The sequence below is a fragment of the Canis aureus genome, chromosome 7, assembly GCF_053574225.1.
Source record: "Canis aureus isolate CA01 chromosome 7, VMU_Caureus_v.1.0, whole genome shotgun sequence".
Taxonomy (NCBI): Eukaryota; Metazoa; Chordata; class Mammalia; order Carnivora; family Canidae; genus Canis; species Canis aureus.
Window position 1 is genome coordinate 57,247,501 of NC_135617.1, and position 18,804 is coordinate 57,266,304.

The following is an 18,804-nucleotide window of genomic DNA, read 5'->3' on the forward strand; positions in this document are numbered from 1 at the left end:
GAAATTATTAAAACACTACCATTTATGGTTGTAAGATATATCCTTATTTGAGAGATGTTAAAATGTGAAAAAAAATACATCATAGAATTAATCAAATATGATAGTTGAGTTTGAGTGTACAGTTTATAAGGAGAAGTGTAGAAGCAGAATTTTGGGTCTTGAGATCGATACTCTCTCCTAACGTGTATTTACACATACTTTTTTTTTTCTTTTTAAAATTGCCTTTAAGGATAAGATGGATTAACATAAGTCACTTATTTAGTAAGCACTAATGGAACTCTCATTATGTTTCGAACCCTGTACCAGACACTAGAGATACTAGTTGAAAATACATGTGTACAAAACACACACAAAATGAAACACACAAACAGGGAATCCTCCCTGAAGAAGCTGACAGTTCTATAGGAGGGATAGGTATGTGAGCCACACGTCAGGATATTCTGGGGACTTGAAGTGGGCTTTTATTGTTTTTCCTGAGACACAGTGTCTCCATGTTCAGAAAAGGCCGAATTTATTAGCCGATGACACTTTTCACCCCTTAATCCACACCCTCACTGGCTTTCTCAAAGAATCCACTGAGCGGAAATTAGAATCAGTATTGTGAAAACAAGCTTATTTTCTCCATCAACTACCAGTGCTGGTTATATTTTTATTTATTTTTGAAGCTAAAACTCCTATCTGGATAAAGCTTAATAACTTCCAGTTTGGGCCCAGCTTCTCCATCCTGTGTTTATGAGACTGTCTCTTGATCTGTTATAACTCACGTGCCATTAGCAGATACACTTGCTAGGAAGAAATTGCATCACGGTTAGCAGTAGGTTTCATTATACGCCAGTTGATTTCAACATTTTAAACGCTGATTCCTCATTCTTTGGGAGGGTCAGCTGTCGCTCCTGATTTTCCCATTAATATTTTTTTTCACAGAGAAATTTTGATTTATCCACAGTTGGGCTTTGTCAGGGGACAGTCTGGAATGACCAACCATTAAAATGACTTGTCCCCAAAGAACTAGAAAAAAACATGGGGAAATTCTTTTTTGTTTTTATTCTCACAACAGTAGGTAAGTCTCTTCTGACAATGATAGGAAACATGGAAGTCGTACAAGAAAGATTCAACTACTTAATAAATGCACAAGCCAGGAAACATCATAGGCAAATCAAAAGACAGAATAATGACTAGAAGTTGTTTGCAACAGAGTTAATGGCCTTAAAAAAATGAAGAGCTTTTAGGAATTAATTAAGAGACCAATGACCCAAAAGAAAAATGCACAGTCTGTGAACAAGACAGCTCACAGAAAGGGAAATACTGAAGACTCTTTAAAGGTATATAGATTTCCTAGCCTTGCTCAGAATAAGAAAAATTAAAATGGAAACCTACACTGCAATACAATTTTAACTTCTTAGATGGTAAGAAGTGGGAAGATATGATACCATTTTTGTGTTGTGAGGGTGTAGGGAAAGACGAACAGTATCTGTTGACGTGTGTGTGTACATTAGTCCAACCCTTACAGAGAGTCGTCTGGTATTATCTACTGAAGTATATGGCAGTTGACTACTGACCCTACACTTCCAGGAATATGTCCTACATATAGTCCCACATACCTCCTTTATGTGTGTAGAATGTTGCATGCACAAGTATTCCTCGTAGCATCATTTGTAATAAAAGAGGGGTGGCAGCATAAATGCCCTTCAACAGAGACCTGGTCCTGTACACTGTGGGACATCCATACAGAGGGACAGTCCGCACTTGTCCAAAGGAACAAGTCAGCTATTTATGTGCTAACCTCAAGAACGGTTTTTAAATGAAAAAAAGGCAAAGTGCAGAACAGTGGGTGCACTCGGCTGCCATGTTGTGTTAAAAAAAAAAGTGAAAGTAAAAAAAAATGTAAAAAAATAAAGAAGAGCTGGGATTGGGTGGAGAATATATATTACCTATTTATTGGTGTAAGTATCGACTGTATGGAAGAGGACACGAAGAGTTGGTAAGAGTTACCGCCAGCAGGGAAGCTGAGAAGCCAAGTACTGTAAGTCAGAGGTTAATTAGGGAGAAGTATTTTTCAAGGTAACCCCTTTCGTACTTTTGGAATTATGTACCAGGTATATTCTAATTCTAATGGCGTGCATCCACCTAATGATTTTTATTAAATAATACTAATTTAATCAAATTGAGCAAGTTCAAAACACTTGAGTCATGGAGATGAGCTTGAGCCTTCTTATCTCAAGGTCATGAGTTTCCTATGAAGTTACTTTCTATCTTCCACACCGCCCTAAGGCTAGCTTCTTGTAAGATTCATGCAACTTTTTTTCATGGTTAGAATTGTTCAAAGGCTTTTTTGTGGGAAAGGCTTCCTAGTGGGTTCTCAGCGAGTGAAATTTAGAGAAACCCACGTCATTTCCAACAGCATGATCTCCTCGTGTGTCCATGGGGCTGAGCTCTTGTAAGGTTCAGCAGTATGTTTGAATGTGAGTGGGCTCCAGCTCTGAACCAAGAGAGCCCACTTACTCTATCATCACTTCCTTTTTCGAGAAAGCTGGTCTGTGAGTCAGCTCAGGGCTGTAACATTACCGTTGATGTCAGCAGCCCCGACAGCTTGCAGACACATGCGCCAGCGGCTGGGCGGGGCTCACCCTCCCTTCCTTCTCCCTCCAGAGCCAGCTGGTTCTTACCAGCTCTGGCAGCTTTGTACAGCACTACTTGTGGCTTCCTGTGGCATTTCCCCTCTGCATCCAGGAGAGGAACAGTTCTTTTGCCTAGGGCAAGGATTAGCCACCTTCACTTAAATGTGGGTGGATTTGTAGCCTTTGGGATTCAGTTTTGAACTTAACTCTTAGAAATAAACAGAATTGGGACGCCTGGGTGGCTCAGGCGGTTAAGTGTCTGCTTTAGGGCCCTGGGATGGAGCCCCATGTCAGGCTCCCTGCTCAATGGGGAACCTGCTTCTCTATCCCCCAGCACATGAGTTGTCTCTCTCTCTAATTAATTAATTAATTAATTAAAAAAGAAATTTAAAAAAAGAAATAAACAATAGATGGATGACATACACACAAGACTAGCAACTGCCTTGACTTGGGCTTGGGGTAGTTAAAGGATAAACACACTATATCCAGCTAACCTGGGATAAAGTTTAAATATAGTCTTAAGTAAGGTTGCAGTTGGTACAAAAGACTTTCTTGTTATGCTATGCTTGGATAGAACTAGGGTGGGTGTGAAGTGCCTTTTAAAATAATTCCCCAGTGGTTCTGATATTTGTTGGCCAAGTTAATCCTCTGAGCCTCACGAGGGCGAGTTCCTTCATTCTGCAGGCTCTGCTGTGGCTCCCAGCTCTCGGGGGCAGTGCATGGCTGGGTGGCCACTCAGCTGTGCTACCGCTGTCGTCTGACACAGGACTTCCCAGGGAAGCTGAGCAGGGCTTCTTGGCATTGCACTCCTGTTCCTGCTTCCATCCTATGACCTCCAGTGACCCTGGGGGGATCTAGACCACATAAGGGCAGCAATGTCCACTTGCCAACTGATGATTTGATTTATGTGTTAGCCCTTTCCCTACTGATGCAATGGAAGCACCTTCTGGTCTCCCTTTCCTGTGGCAAGAGAAGAAAGACGGAAAGACAACAACAGACTAAAGAATCAGAAGCCTAGGAAAAGTTTGGGGAATTTTTGTCTTATAGTTATTTGGCTCTTAGCCCTTTTGTAAAATTTATTTTCCCAACTAAAAAATAAGGCTTATGAAACAAAGAAAAGTTGAAAACACAGTACAGCAAATACCCATAAATTTACCACCTAGACTGAACAGTCAATTCACATTTTGACATCTTTGCTTTATCAATATATACACACATGTGTATTTCTAATTCATATTTCCATTTCCAAGAGTTCCCTCCAAATTTCTTAAAACTGTTAACACTTCTTCTAAGGGCTAAGGGATCAACAACATCTTGTGTTGTTCTTTTCTTCTTTTTGTTTGGAAAAAAGTTGTACTCTGTAAATTTGGATTATCTTGCCAAGACTTATTTCTCTGAGTTGAATTTATTTATTTTTTAATCTTTTTTTAAAAAGATTTTATTTATTTATTCAGGAGAGACACACAGAGAGGCAGAGACATAGGCAGAGGGAGAAGCAGGGCTCCCTGAAGGAAGCTCGATGCAGGACTTGATCAAAGGACTCCAGGATCATGCCCTGAGTCAAAGGGAGACAACTGAATTGAATTTAATAAGAATTCACACTAGAAGAGTAAACTCATTGTCTCCTACCCATTTTTCCTTTTTTTAAAATTAGGGGCCACCTTTGTGTTTGTTTCATTTTTTTTTTTTAAAGGTTTTCTCAACTATTTTTTTTTAATTTTTATTTATTTATGATAGTCACAGAGAGAGAGAGAGAGAGAGAGGCAGAGACACAGGCAGAGGGAGAAGCAGGCTCCATGCACCGGGAGCCCGATGTGGGATTCGATCCAGGGTCTCCAAGATCGTGCCCTGGACCAAAGGCAGGCGCTAAACCGCTACGCCACCCAGGGATCCCTGTTTCATTTTTTTAAGGGAGAAATCACTGTACTTCTCAGATATTCTTTACTACCTGAACTTAGGAATTGAATAGACTCAGATAATTTTTTGAGAGATGGTTGGTAACTGTCATTATCTGAACCCTCATTTATATCTGAAATCCTGGCACTACCTAGATTCAGGTAACAAAGCTTTCCTTACTATCTGCATCCTTGTTCTCTAAACATAGGGACTGCATAGATTCAGATATCTAGATATTTATATGGCAAGGGAGATAGCCCTTGCTTTTATCAGAGCCCGGTCTTATATATCTACTAGACTTATAGGAGGTAATGAAATCTAATTTGATTTTGATACCGTGAGCAGCTGGGAGAGCAGGGGAAACAAGCTTGAGAAAATATAATCCTTAAATCATTTTAGTTATATATTTATTTGTGACTGTAATTCCTTTGAGATAAAACTTTAGTAGAAATTGAATGTGTTTGTTTCTCTTAACTGTCACTGGTCTGTTGGGACCTGGAATATTTTCAAATACAAAACTAAATTATTGGGCCGTAGTTGAGGTATCTGATATTTATGGAATCTTTCATCTTTATCTCAGGGCGGCCATCTGGCTTATTGCTTGCACTGAGTTTACAGGGGGGTTGACATTTCCTGTAAACATAGTGGGTCCAGGCAGAGAAGTGACAACGGCTCAGCCAGGAGGATCATTTGGAAAGTGGACGGACCTGATCTTGAATCCTGGTACTCTGACCTTGGGCAGGTTATGCAAACCTCTTAGAGACTCAGTTTTCTCATCTGTCAGATGATGCTCATAAGAGCAAATGGATTACTTATATTTCATGCTGAATCATTTTACATATACTGGTAATGGTTTATTTCTTAAAGTCCCTGTTGTTTATTGGATCTGAGTAACAAGCTGGCCAACTCAGATGGAATAGCAATTAGTGTTCATTGAATTTAGCAGATGAGCTTTTAAAGACCATTATTAAAGTGATGAAAAATTTCACAAATGTGGCATAGGATTCTCCCTTCTTATTGAGTGTTGGATGAGGTCTGGAGGGAAAGTTCAGTGGAAGAAGTATCCCTGACTGTAAAGGAGGCTTCTTCTTGAGTCTGTCAGGCATAACTGGCTCTGGAGGGGGGGAGAGGGGCCTTGGGGAATCCAACTGGGTGGTGCCAGGAGCCAAGGGGTTAAGTTGAACCATTTTAGCAGATTGGCAAAGAGCATCTAGGCTGGGTAATTAATGCTTCATTTCAGGGGGTCATTGATGCATCAAAGTTGTTAATTACTTTTATGAAAATAGATTGTGCAACCACAGGGAGATTGTAATTGGGTAGTAATTGAAAATAACTCAGTGGTAAACTTGAGTTGAGTGAACCAGGTGGTGGGGGTAACTTGGAAAGAGAAAGAGAGTTGTGGTGGGTGGGTTGGTGGCAGAGAGAATGACATAGCAATAGTAGGGCAGACAATAAATTAGATACAAGTTGAATAGAGATCACCTGGTCTAAATCTTTTTTGCTCAGAAATGAGGAAACAGGTAAAAGGAGGGAAGGGATTTTTCTAAGGCCACACAGCTAGTTAGAGGTCTATTTCCTTTTTTCCCTTGCAGTGAAATTCCAGGATATTCATGACTTTCAGGTTTAAGAGTTGACTGTGAGGAACATACAATGCATGCTGGAAAGATTGCTTCTGAGGCTGGAGTTCTCTGGCCATTCCTATTTGCAGAGTATGCTTAGGAAAACTGCTAGCTTGTAGCAGGGAAGAAAGGGAGTCCTAGGACCTTGTTTCATTTATAAACCACTTTTGCCATGACCAAGGCTTGGAAGGGTGTTCCTTTACCATCCATGGCTGCACCATCCCCCAGGGCAAGAAAACTTAAGTCTTCCACAGTGTATCCCCTTAGGAAGTGCGAGGCAACGGTGAAAGTGCTTTTGGGTTTGGTATTATAAGAGAAGACTTATTTTTGAGCTTCAGCTTCAGGCTGTAATTTAGCTGAGTGCCCAGAGTGGGTATTTTGGAACCTGTAGGAGCAGAGGATTGCCAGGACGCAGCTGGAAATGGCTCGTTCCAGTGTAGCCCAAATACAAGTTCAAGCGCTGTTGTCACAAACACTGCTGCAAACCTCTACAGCCCAGAGATGTTCAAGCCCACACATTTCAGTCAATACCTTGTTTACCTCATCCATTTGGCTGGTTCCTTGTCCTCAGTGGTTCTGGTAATCGGAAAGGAGAACAGTCAGGTCAGCAGCGGAGCTTTAGATGTGACTCAGCCATGGAGTTAAGGTGAAATATTTATCTCTCTTTCCCTCTCACTTGGGACTAATAAATACAGTATCAGGAAGGACTGAGTGTACTTGCGTGGAAGCTGATCAGGAGGACATTTGGGGGCCCATTTGGCCAAAATAAATTGCATGCTCTTGAAGTTCACACGATAGAACCTGGTTTGGGCTGCTTGGGGAGCTCCCCTCCTCGTTATCCCTGCCTCCTCCCCTTTCTTACCGTCTCTACCTCATTTCCCCAGTGAGTCTTCCCAGTTAGCGTGATTAGCTCGTGGCTGGAAGGCAAAAAGAATATTTAAAAAAATATATATATTTTATTTATTTACTTGAGAGAGCACAGGCAGTGGAGAAGGAGAAGCAGGAATCCCATTGAGCAGGGAGCCTGACGTGGGGCTCCATCCCAGGACCCTGGGATCATAACCTGAGCCAAAGGCAGCTGCTTAACCGACTGAGCCACCTAGGTGCCCCAAGAATGACATTTTATAGGTTTCTGCAAAGGAACTTTAATTATCTGGTGGGTAGATTGCCTTCCCTGGCCAAGTTTCCCGAGAGGCCTTTCTCTTAAGGCTTTGTATCTACCTCACTGCAGTAAGTTGGGGGACAGTGTTCCCCTTTTGTGCCTCTGAATGCTTGACAGACGTCTAGAGAGGCACTCAGCCAAGTCGGTGATCTTCCAACTCTCCTGTTCCTTGGCTACCCATATAAATAGGAGCCACAGCAGCCATAACATTGTCAAGTTCGCAAAGGGAAAACATACTTATCAGTGGCAACTGCTTTTAAAAATAACATATATTGTTTTTATAATCATAAAAGTTAATATGTCCCTGTAGAGAATTTGGAAGGCTCGGAGATGTATAAGGAATAAATTAAGTCACTTGTAATCTACTTTTTGAATATTTGGGTAAGTTTATGCTTACAGCTTTTGCAAGAGGATGAGACCCTTCTCTGGCTTTCTTGTTTAGAGTATTTGTCTTTTCATATCTAAATCTTGTTACAGCTATTCTTTATTTGCTGTGAACCCCTCAATGAACTTGCTGAATCAATAAAGAATTAATTTATTCCACATATCCCAGTGACTTCATTTCCGATTAGAGCTATCATAGGTCAAACAGTGCTCGAGTTGCTATGTTGCAATGAAGTTTGGATGGATATTATAAATAGTAAGGTAAAGGGAGGAAAAAAGTTAAGTTTCTATCAGCAACGTTTTCTTATAGAAAAAAATGCAAATACCTCTAGAGAAACCTGGAATGCAGCTGGCTGCTATGTATCCTGCATAAAGTAAAGGATACCTTACTTAGTAGCTGAATAGATTTTCTAGAAAGATGACTGTCACATGATCTCAGGCTTTGGCTATGGTTCTTAGCCCCACTGTGTCGACGCTAAAACCATTCTTAGGGGCATTTTCATATTCACTTGACTCATTGTTAATTATAAGAGAGCATTCTTGTAGCATTCTGTCTTCCTGAATGATGTTGGCAATCATGTACTTAATTTCCATGGATGGGATTCTTTGGCAAAAGTGGGGAAAAAATTAAATATTTAAGGTTTTGAACTAAGTTCAGGAAGCGGGTGGGTGGACTCCTTAGTCTGTTGGCATGTGATTTGTGGGCAGGGATTTCTTTTTTTAAAGCAAGAACAGTGCACTATATTGACTGACCATGTTGTCCAATGTAATGTTGTCCCTGAGAACCAAAGTGTAGACAAGTGCTCTTTGTCTAATTGAGTGAATAAAAAAATGCGTATTGGCATGAATGGCCATGTGCATTTTCACAGAGGAGGGGCACATGCCAGGGACTATTGAATTATAAATTTTAAAGCCTATACATAAAACTCGTCTGTGGATCGAAAGGGGACAGCTGGGAATGCTTTACCCGAGTCTTAAACTTGCACTGGAAGCAGAAGCGGGGTGTGGGTGGTTGTACAGAGGCAAAATGCTGTTGGAAGGATAGACTAATCGGTGGTCTTTGGAATCTGCAGTCAATTGTAAGAATTTCTCGGGCCTTGCAGGTTGTAAAAGAGGCAATTGTGTTTGCCTTGTGCTTTTTACAACTATTCAACCCAATACTTTGAAATGAGGGTCAATGTCTTCTTGATTGAAGAACTTGAAAATGTTTTGTTTGTGTGTGTGAGTGAAGTCATGAGGGTTCTAATGAGCGGTGATTAACACTCCCTGAACCCTGTCCTGTAGGCTCTGGCCACCTGGTTCCCAGGTAGCTTTCACGCTGGAAGAGCCAATAAAAAGTTTAAGGTCCATGGACTAGTAGATGTGACAAGTGCCTGCCAGAGTTCTAAAGCATAATGTTAGATGACAAGCCAAGTAGAGATATCAAGCTGACCCATGTTGAGCACTGGCCTCCCAATGGCTGTGTGTCCTCTCTGGGCCTTAGTGACCTCACCTGTCAAATGGGATGATATCTTCTATCATTTCCCCACTGCACACCGGGGTGCAAGCTGTGATTTCACCTCACCTGGCCACGGTAACAGCTTCCCAAGTGGTCTGTTTTGTTTTTCGCCCCCCTCCCCATCCAAATCCATTCTCCACAAAGTGGCCAGTGGTCATGGAGCTCACCATCTCCATCTGAAACCATCTTGTTTGTTTACTTTCTTGTTATTGTCTTTGTGACTCTCTCCTCCAGAATGCCAGCTTCTCGGTCTCCGTTAAATCCACAGGAGCTGTACTACACTGGCTCCAGGGGGGTGGTCCTCCCTTTCTCCTTCTGGCTGCTTTTGCCTCTGGTGTCCTCCCGAGCTGCTTTCAAATGGGAGTCAGGCTGCCTAGGGTCTGGTTCTGCCGCTTATTGGGCGGGAGCCTATAATTAAGGGAGTCTCAGCATTTCTCCAGACCTCAGTTTCCTTACTTGTAAAGAGAGGGTGTATTGGTTTGCTAGGGCTACCGCGATGAAGTACTACAGACTGGAAGCTGAAACAACAGAAGCTTATTTTGTCACAATTCTGGAGGCTAGAAGTTTGAGATAAAGGTGTCATGAGGCTTCTCTCCTTGGCTTGTAGAAGATGATAGCCTTTACCCTGTGGCTTTATCTGGTCTTCCCACTGTGTGTGTCTGTGTCCTAATGGCTTCTCATAAGGACGTCAGTCATATTGGATTGGAGTAGGGCTCAACTATTCCTTAATAACCACTTTTTAAAGTTACTTAGTTGGTCCTATCTCCACATAGAGTTATATTCTGGGACATAGAAAGTTACGAAAGTTAGGACTTCAACATAAGAATTTTGGGGACATAATTCAACCCACGCAGAGGGGAATGTACTAGATGCTATATAAGACCTTTTCCAGCTCTATTGAAATATATATATATATATATATATATATTTTGAGATTTTATAATTTATTTGAGAGACAGAGGAGTAAGAGACACCACAGGCAGGGGGAGGGGCAGAAGGAGAAGCAGACCCCGGCTCAGTGGAGAGCCTGCTGCAGGACCCCCCAGGATCATGACCTGAGCCAAAGGCAGCCGCTGAGCTGACTGAGCCACCAGGTGCCCCTATCAAATTATATTTTGAGCTGGAGATCTTCCCCTTCACTCCCTTGTCCAGTTTGAGTCCTGTGAGGTAAGAGCTTGGTGTATATGCTTCCTCATTTCTAACGCTTTCGCATAGCCCCACGTGTATTTTTGAAGGCTTTAAAAAATGTGTATGTGTGTGCCTAGCAATACTGTAAGCTACGGCCTGTCAAAACGGCCGAATGTATGCATAAACCATGACGTGGGACAAAAAAGGGCACCTGAGAAGGGGTCCCGATTTCATTTTTTTTCCTCTATAATTTTTGAAGTAGCTAAGAAAAAACATTGTTTGCTTCCTCCCCCAGCTGGAAACGGACAAACTGGCTCTCCCGATGAGCCCCAGCCCCCTTAGCCCGAGCCCCATCCCCAGCCCCAACACGAAACTGGAGAATTCCGCTCTGCTGACCGTGGAGCCTTCCCCGCTGGATAAGAACAAGGGCTTCTTCGTGGATGAGTCCGAGCCCCTGCTTCGCTGTGACTCCACATCCAGCGGCTCGTCGGCGCTGAGCAGGACGGGCTCCTTTATTACCAAAGGTAGGGCTGGCAGGCCGCCCACGAGGATATGCATTCTTTAGGCGTCCCCGAGGAGCCCCGGGGTTTGAGTCAGGGGGGTGGCCTGCCCGGGAAGACCTTCTCTCCTAGCCCCCAGGCCTGGGAGACGCAGCAAGGGCTTTAGCTGTGATGATCACGCCGGGGGCCTGCACGGGTCACCCTCTATCCTCATGATGCTATCTTAGGAGTTTCGGGGAAGGTCTGATAAAATGTAGTCTGGCAGGTTTATTTTGAAAATTATTTACCAGGTTTAGAGAATCCAAGGATTTAAAGTCTAACCTATCTTGAGAGTCAGAAGTGTAGGTTTCAGTGACTCAAATTAAAATTCACTCTGTTCAGGATTGTTGCGAATAGCAATGTTTTAAACATTGTGGATTGCCGTGTTTGGTAAATAATTTGCCACTTGCAGTTTTGAATAGCAGGGGAGGGATTAGCATGCGCTCTATATTGATGACAGATTTTTGCTCGAAATTTCCCAGTTTGGGTAATTCCAGTTATACTTCAGTGAAAGGGTGATGTTTTAGGTTATGTTATAGTCTGTGCTTATAAAATATGTCCTATTTTCCATACTTTGCCTATCTATCTTTGTCTATTTTATATTTATATGAAAGATTTATACTTTAGTTTGTATTTTATGTTACGTGTTATATTTTAGAGAAAGCTTTTTATAATAGTAATCAAAGTTAGTGTCCCTCACCTCATTGAAGGGTATGACCCAGGAAGCAGTATTTTCTTAGTCCTGTGCTTTTGCTCTTAGCAGTTTAGTTTTAAACAAGGGCAGTGTAATTAGAAAGTCAGATCAGCAGATTACATTGGCTTGGAGTGTTTGAGGGGAAAGGTGGGGACTGATGTCTTTGTTTAGTAACACAGGACAGATGGGGAGAATGCTTTTCTGTTTGTTTTGTTTTGTTTTAGATTTTTACGTTTCTGTAAGCATTTCAGCATTCTCCCAAGTTGGAGAAGAATCTAGATGTCTTTTTAAGTCAAGGCAAAAGTCATGCTAATGACAATCAGCAACCCATTCAAGTGGTTCTTTGTGTGATCTCTATTAGTCAAATCTTGTTTGTTATCTTAAGTGCAGTGCAAATAAAAACTCCCTCTTGTTGAAAATGCGCCAGAGGTTCCCTTACTCACCTTGAGGGTGGGGGTGGGGGGTGTGGACAGCCTCGGGAGAGGGGAGCTGTGCCTCCTAACTCTCCTGGCTTTCCCCAGTTCGGCCCCTTTACCTCTGTCCCCTTCTCTCCCCTCTCCTCCCTGCAGAAAAGAAGGACACAGTGTTGCGGCAGGTACGCCTGGACCCCTGTGACTTGCAGCCTATTTTTGATGACATGCTCCACATTCTGAATCCTGAGGAGCTGCGGGTGATTGAAGAGATTCCTCAGGCTGAGGACAAGCTGGACCGGCTATTTGAGATTATTGGAGTCAAGAGCCAGGAAGCCAGTCAGACCCTCTTGGACTCTGTATATAGCCATCTTCCCGACCTACTGTAGAACAACGAGGGATACCGCACTCTGGAAATTACTCCATTTAGTGGCAGGGTGGTTTTTCATTTGTTTTGGTTTTATTTTTCTGGTTTTTTGGGGGATGTGTGTGCGTGCGTGTGCGTGCGTGTGCATGTGTGTGTGTGTTTAATAGAGTATATGGCCAGTGTTTTGGGTTCTTTTTTTCTTTTTTTAACCCTTCTAGGAAGATAGTTTATGAGCCTTCTCAAGGTGTTAACTGTTGAAAAATGCCCACCACTAAAGTTTTTTAGTTTCCATATTTTCTTTGTTTTGACTTATGTGTTTTCAAAATTGTTCTGTGCACTTTAAATTCACTTAATATACCACAAATGCAGTGTAGCTTTTCCCTGCACACTGGATTGTGAGGCTTTTAGCTTCTTAAAAGTATAATGGCATCTTGTGAATTCTATCAGCAGTCTTCATGTCTCGACATCCACATCCCCTTTTTTTTTAATCATTACTATTTTTATTATTGTTTGTAATTTACAAATTTTCTTAAGATTTAAAGAAATGTAATACCCCATTGAGTTACTGTAATGCAATTAGATTTTGAGTTCTCTTTTTAATATGCCTTGTATAGTTCATATTCATGGCTGAAACTTGACCACACTGTTGCTGATTGTATGGTTTTCACTTGAGCACCGTGTAGAATGCCTGATTCCTTGTGCTACTCTTCTGCTAATATGCTCTGGGCTGGAGACATGAAATCCTCAAGCCATCAGAACTTGCTACTTAAGTGGCTTGACAACTGGGCCACCAAAGAACTTGAACTTCATCTTTTAGGAATTGAGCTGTTCTGGAACATACTGCTGCACTTTGGAAAGTCCCAACTAAGTGCCAGTGGCACCTTTTTCCATAGGGAATTTGCCCAGCTTTGCTTTAAACGATGTCTTGTTTTTTATATATAAGTAGTCTGTAGGTCCAATCCGCCTCAAGGCCTTGGTCTTGGTGGGTCTCCTTCGTCATTCAATCACTTTAATTAAAAATGGCTGCAGCTGTAAGGACTCTTGTCTGATATATTTGCAACTCTGCTCCCATTTATAAACCTGCTCTCTCTCTAATGCTCAGTTGGCAGACTCGAATGCAAAGGTGGTGTGGACTCCCTTTGTGTGGGTGGGATTTGTGGGTCATGGTGAGGGATTGATATGAGAAAAATGCCTTCAAGTGTACTAATTTATTAATAAATATTAGGTGTTTGTTACTTGAGTAGTTTGAGTGTATTTCCTACTTGCCTGGTATATGTGCTCAAGTTATAACTCTTTGATTAGTCTTTCGGGAAAAATGTATGTATTCTAAAAATCTCAGCATTTCTGATCTGTAAATCATGCAAATTAACAAAGCTTTGTGTCTGGAGGAGTATCTGGAGATTCACAGGGAAGGATGGTCAAGTGTTAAAGATGATAAAGGATTTCCTGGTCTTTTGGGGGTAAATCTGAGGCTCCTGTTTTGGAGACTGTCCCTATTTTAAGAAATGAGGATTTGGAGGTGGAGAGGTGGAAATGATGACCAGACCCTGGAGTCTATTCTTACTCATTTCCATTTAAGAAGTTGACTACTCGTGGGGGGTCTATACCAGTTTACAGGCTTTGATGTGAAATTTCATTCCCTCTGAGTAACTTTAAGGGGCTTTTGTGGCAATAGGGCAAGATAAAGTCTTATGTTGATGGGACACATTACATCACATCATATGTATTGTTTTACATATGTTGTATTTTGTATTTGATCACATACTCCCCTTAGCTTGGGTACGCTGGCTCTATAAAATTCCAATGGCCAGGGCATCAGCAATTTTGAGTTCCTCTTTCAGTGAGAAACTGGAAGTAGATGGCCTGCCTGAACACTTTGACTCCCATGGGAGTGGATATTAAAGGGGTTTTCTGCTTTCATCCACTTCCATGTGGCTAGTTTCTAGAGAACCATTCTGGTATTTGTTTTTATGGTTCTCAGGCCAGGTTTCCCTTCCTCTTTTGTCAACAGAAGACAGAAACTCTTCACAGAAGAAAAGCAAACTAGAATGGGTCAGAGATAGTAGGGGAGGACACAGAGTGTGTTTTTCAGATTTTAAGACTTATGCCACTTATTTTGGGGGAGTTGAAAACAAATAAATCAGAGTCATGGTTATTAAGTTTGTAAGTTATTCATAGCTTGGGGATTATTATTTTCTTAACCATTTATGTGGCTTTATACTTTGCAAAGTGATTTTTACATTATTTCAATGAAACCTCATAACTATCTTATAAGTTAGGTACTATTATTGTACCCATTCTATAGATGAAGAATAGGCTTATAAAGCCTAAGGAACTTGTTTAAGGCTCTACAACAAAAGTTGTAGAGGTCAGATTGGATCTGAATCCAAGACTGTTTACTCAGGACTGATAACCAGAACTCCTTTGTTGGGCTGAAGCAGTGGACATAGAGATCACAGGGATGAAATTTATTTGGCTTAGACGTAAAGCCTTATACTTATGTTCAGTAAATAAAGGTGAAAGCATAGGAATGGGGTAGCATCTCCGGGTGATCCAAGGGAAAGGGACATAGTATAGTGGTGGTTAAACAGAAGCTTAATATTGAATTAACATAATACATAGCCTACCCCGTCCAAAAAAAGCAACCCCAAGCTGCATTATTAAATATATATATATAATGTTCGGGTTAGAGTCTGATTTATATGTTATGTGTTTCACTTTGGAGGTTTTCTCTGGTTTGAGCTGCCTTACTTTGAGGGCTAGGCAGAACTAGAAGGTTCCTGATGTGGGGGTTGGAAGGATAACCAGAAGGGTATGAAACAGAATCAGGAGCAATTGGGAAATCTAAACCTGACGACAAAGATCATTTGGGTAGAGGGAAGACTATCTTATTATTTCCAAGGCTAAGGAAGAGACAGTTTATTTTTCCTTAGAGAGTAATACTATTTGCTCTAGGCCAATTTAGGTTAAATGCAGATGAACTTTTAAACAATTAGATCAGACTGCTTTTCAAAGGAGAAAATGACTTCTACTCTGGGGAAAAGTTGGACGTGCTTCAGTGATTCTCAACTTTACATGAAAATAATCACATGGGAATGAGCAGTCTATTATAAAGGCGACTTCCCAGAGAGTTTGATTCAGAAAATTTGCAATGAAGTAGAGAACCAGCACCTCATACCCTTTTTTTTCCTGGAAACTCATTTTGTGCTAAATGCTCAAGATCCTTGCCACTCTGGGCTGCCACAACATGTGGGAGTTTGTTACGATGTCTGATTTGAGGCCACTTTGCTATGCTCCTTAAACTTTAATGAGCAAACAAAACACTTGGGGATCTTACTAAAATGCAGATTGTTTCAGTTCTTAAGGGGGGTGGGTACCTAGGTGATGTGGGTGCTACTGGTCACTAGATCACCCTGAGTTGCCGGCAACTGTGCCTTGGTTTTATGCAGAGTAGTGCTAATATGGGACAGGATTACACCAATTCCAAATGAGAGAAATAAATAATTTTGGACAATCTGGAGAGATTTCCAGAGTCGGGCAGTCCTGGCCTTGATCCTGGTGGTTCTTGATCCTGGTTGCTTATTGAAATCAGCAGGGGAACTTTGGGAAATCGAGTACCAGGCTAACCTCCATACCAGTTATACCAGAGTCTAAGGGCCTGGGACCCAGGCATGAGCATTTTTTAAAGCTCTCCGGGAGATGCCGATGTGTAGCCAGCTTGGATGGCCACTGGTTTAAGAGTTTCTGAAGAGAGTGCTTCTCGATCCTCACCCTGGATCTTATAGATGAATCTTAACAGGGAGTTAACCTGGAAATCTGCAATTGTGATTTTGCCATACGTAGTCCTCCTCAACTCTACAGACTTGCTTTAGTACCCATATCCCTACTGTAAAATTCTATGTACCTGTTAAGAACTGATACACTACCAAGCATGGATTGGACAACATTTTAAAGCTTAATTGCATAGATGAACAATTGACACAACTAATCAATTCTTCGTGGCTTTGAGCATAATGTATAAGGTATGATTACTCAACATTTGGGATGTGATGTTATTCTGATTTGTGTGTCTATATATACTTGATTGAAGTTTGCCAGTTTTCCAAAAATAAAGATCTGATGAGTCATTAACTGCACTATGTCATAGAATCTTAGATTGTTCTAGACTCTGATAGCATTAATCTCATTGTACAGTCCTGTAACTGTAGATGCCTTAGGTAACTATCTTAAACCTAGATTTGAGAAAAAGGAGATGTGATCAATCTCTTGTTTAAGCAGAATTTTGGCTTTTACCTTTGTAAGGAAACTTGGACATTATGGAGAAATCTTATGGTTTTCAGGTGGGAATTTAAGCTCATTTTTGCTACATAATGGCAGAGCCCAGTTACCTTAGTCCCTGCCAGCACTCTTTCACTGTTCCAAGATCCTTATTTTGCCTCTTTTCTTGAAAGTAACTAGAAAATAAAGTTAGTGATTTGAACAAGAATTATTTGAATTAGAGATCCAAAACAGGCTTTACCCTATTTGACTTCAAGTAGTTGAATATGTGAAGCATGTTGGATGCCAGAGTCTTCATTATTTCCAAAATACAGGTATTCATAGAATGCCTTACAAGGATATATAAAAAACATGGCAATGGATACCTCCAGGGAGAGAGACAGCTTGTCCAGGAGACAGGAAGAGGAAACGAAGGACATGTTTTTTTCATGATTTGTTCTTTGGAGCCTTTTGAGTTTTGCACCATGTGCATATATTCTGGAATTTTAAAAATTATGAATAAAAATTATTTTTAGAACATTTCTAAGGCATCCAGGGAATGTATACCCATAAAGACCAAGGTAAGAGTTCCATGAACCAAATTTAAAATGTCAGTCATAGTTTTGTAAGGGGTATTTTTGTAAATCTGCAAAGGGAGACAGCATCCTGCTCTACTCACCACCGACCACAACCTCTGTGATTTTAGATTCTTTTTCTGGACTTGGCTCTAAAGCTGACTTAATTAATGCAAAAATTTAAATGGAGAGACTTCAAACTTAGAAATTTAAAGACATGGAACATCACAGTGATTTTCTGGCCAATCTTTTTTCTACTTCTCAATATAGGAATCATTTGTAATTACTATCTTGAGGAGGAAAAAGGTCATGATTTAAGAGTCTTTGGGTGGTTCTTCATCTCTCCAGAGGAGACACCTCTGTTCTGCACTGGTATCTTGTTTTCACTTACCTATTGTTTTATGCACAGCAAAATACCAAACTGGAAATCTCATGAGGGAGGTAGAAGAGGCAAAAAGGTAGCTCATTTCCAATAGTCCTATGACAACCTTTTCTCATTCTCTTTAGAAATTGGGATAGTCTATTTTTCACTAGATTTTGGCTCATTTTTTTTTTTTTGATTTTGGCTCATTTTGTTTAAATATAGGGTACCCACCAAGAGAAATGCTTATTTTATCGCTCCACTCATCCATCCACAAAACATTTAAGCACCAAGCATGGGTCAGGCACTATGCCAGAATCTAAGAATGCAAAGAAGAATTCCATGCAAGACAGTAACCACCATTGATATCAGGGCATTTGTCTATTCACTGCTCTATCCTCGGCATTTAGAACAGTGCCGGGGACGTGGTAGGTACTCAGTTACTGTATGTGGAATAAATGAAGGAAAGCATGCAGGCCTTGACCTCAAGTTCACATGTCAGAAAGGAAACAAACATATGGACATTATAATCCAATCTATCTAAACGAATTGCTGTAAATACAAAGAGTATTAGGAGAGTCAGAAACCAGATATGAATTAAGGGAAAATATGAAGTTCTTTAGTGGAAGTCTTAATTTCAAAGAAAACTGCACCAAAAAGCAGAGGGCTGACAGTGGTAGTTTTATACATTTCAAAAGAGTGAGTTTGAAAAGGGGAAGCAATCCAGAAGGAAAACAGAGGTGGTGTAGACATTATTATTCAAGCAAGGAGTGTTTATACATTGGCCAACCATGAGGATGAGACATGAGGCCCAGTCATGTGACTGTTGTGCACTTACCACATATTCAAAAGACAACATGTATACCTTCATGGAACTCCACCTCCTCCCATAAAGTATCCAAAGCACTTGGTATAATCAATTCTAATCCTAACCTGTATCTTATGATGCAGGAACTGTTAGAATTTCCCTCCTGCTGATGGGGAAACTGATGCACAGATAGATTGTGACTTCCCCCACCTCACACGCCTAGTAAGGCTATTATAGAACTGAGTGAGTCAGGCAAAGTCCTAAATAACAAATAAGGTGCCTGCCCTTCTAGAGCCTCTCCTCTGGACTCAGTTGAAGCTGAATTGTTTTTTCTTTCTTTCTTCTTTCTTTCTTTCTTTCTTTCTTTCTTTCTTTCTTTCTTTTCTTTCTTCTTTCTTCTTTCGGCTTTCTCGTTAATTTTTTTCTTTTCTTTTTCTTTTTTCTTTTTTTACTTTGAAATAATTTAAGATACACAAGAAATTCCAAAG

The 18,804-nt window shown here is 40.9% G+C and overlaps 1 protein-coding gene across 1 annotated transcript in view; it reads left to right on the top strand.

Moving 5' to 3' along the window:
* TNFRSF21 (TNF receptor superfamily member 21) overlaps positions 1 to 13,550 on the top strand; it is a 69,467-nt gene extending 55,917 nt beyond the window's left edge. The window contains exons 5-6 of the mRNA XM_077903740.1: positions 10,601 to 10,829; positions 12,108 to 13,550. Coding sequence (XP_077759866.1) covers positions 10,601 to 10,829; positions 12,108 to 12,337 — 459 coding nt within the window. The 3' untranslated portion in view covers positions 12,338 to 13,550. The remainder of the gene's footprint in view (positions 1 to 10,600; positions 10,830 to 12,107) is intronic.
* The last annotated feature ends 5,254 nt before the right edge of the window (positions 13,551 to 18,804 follow it).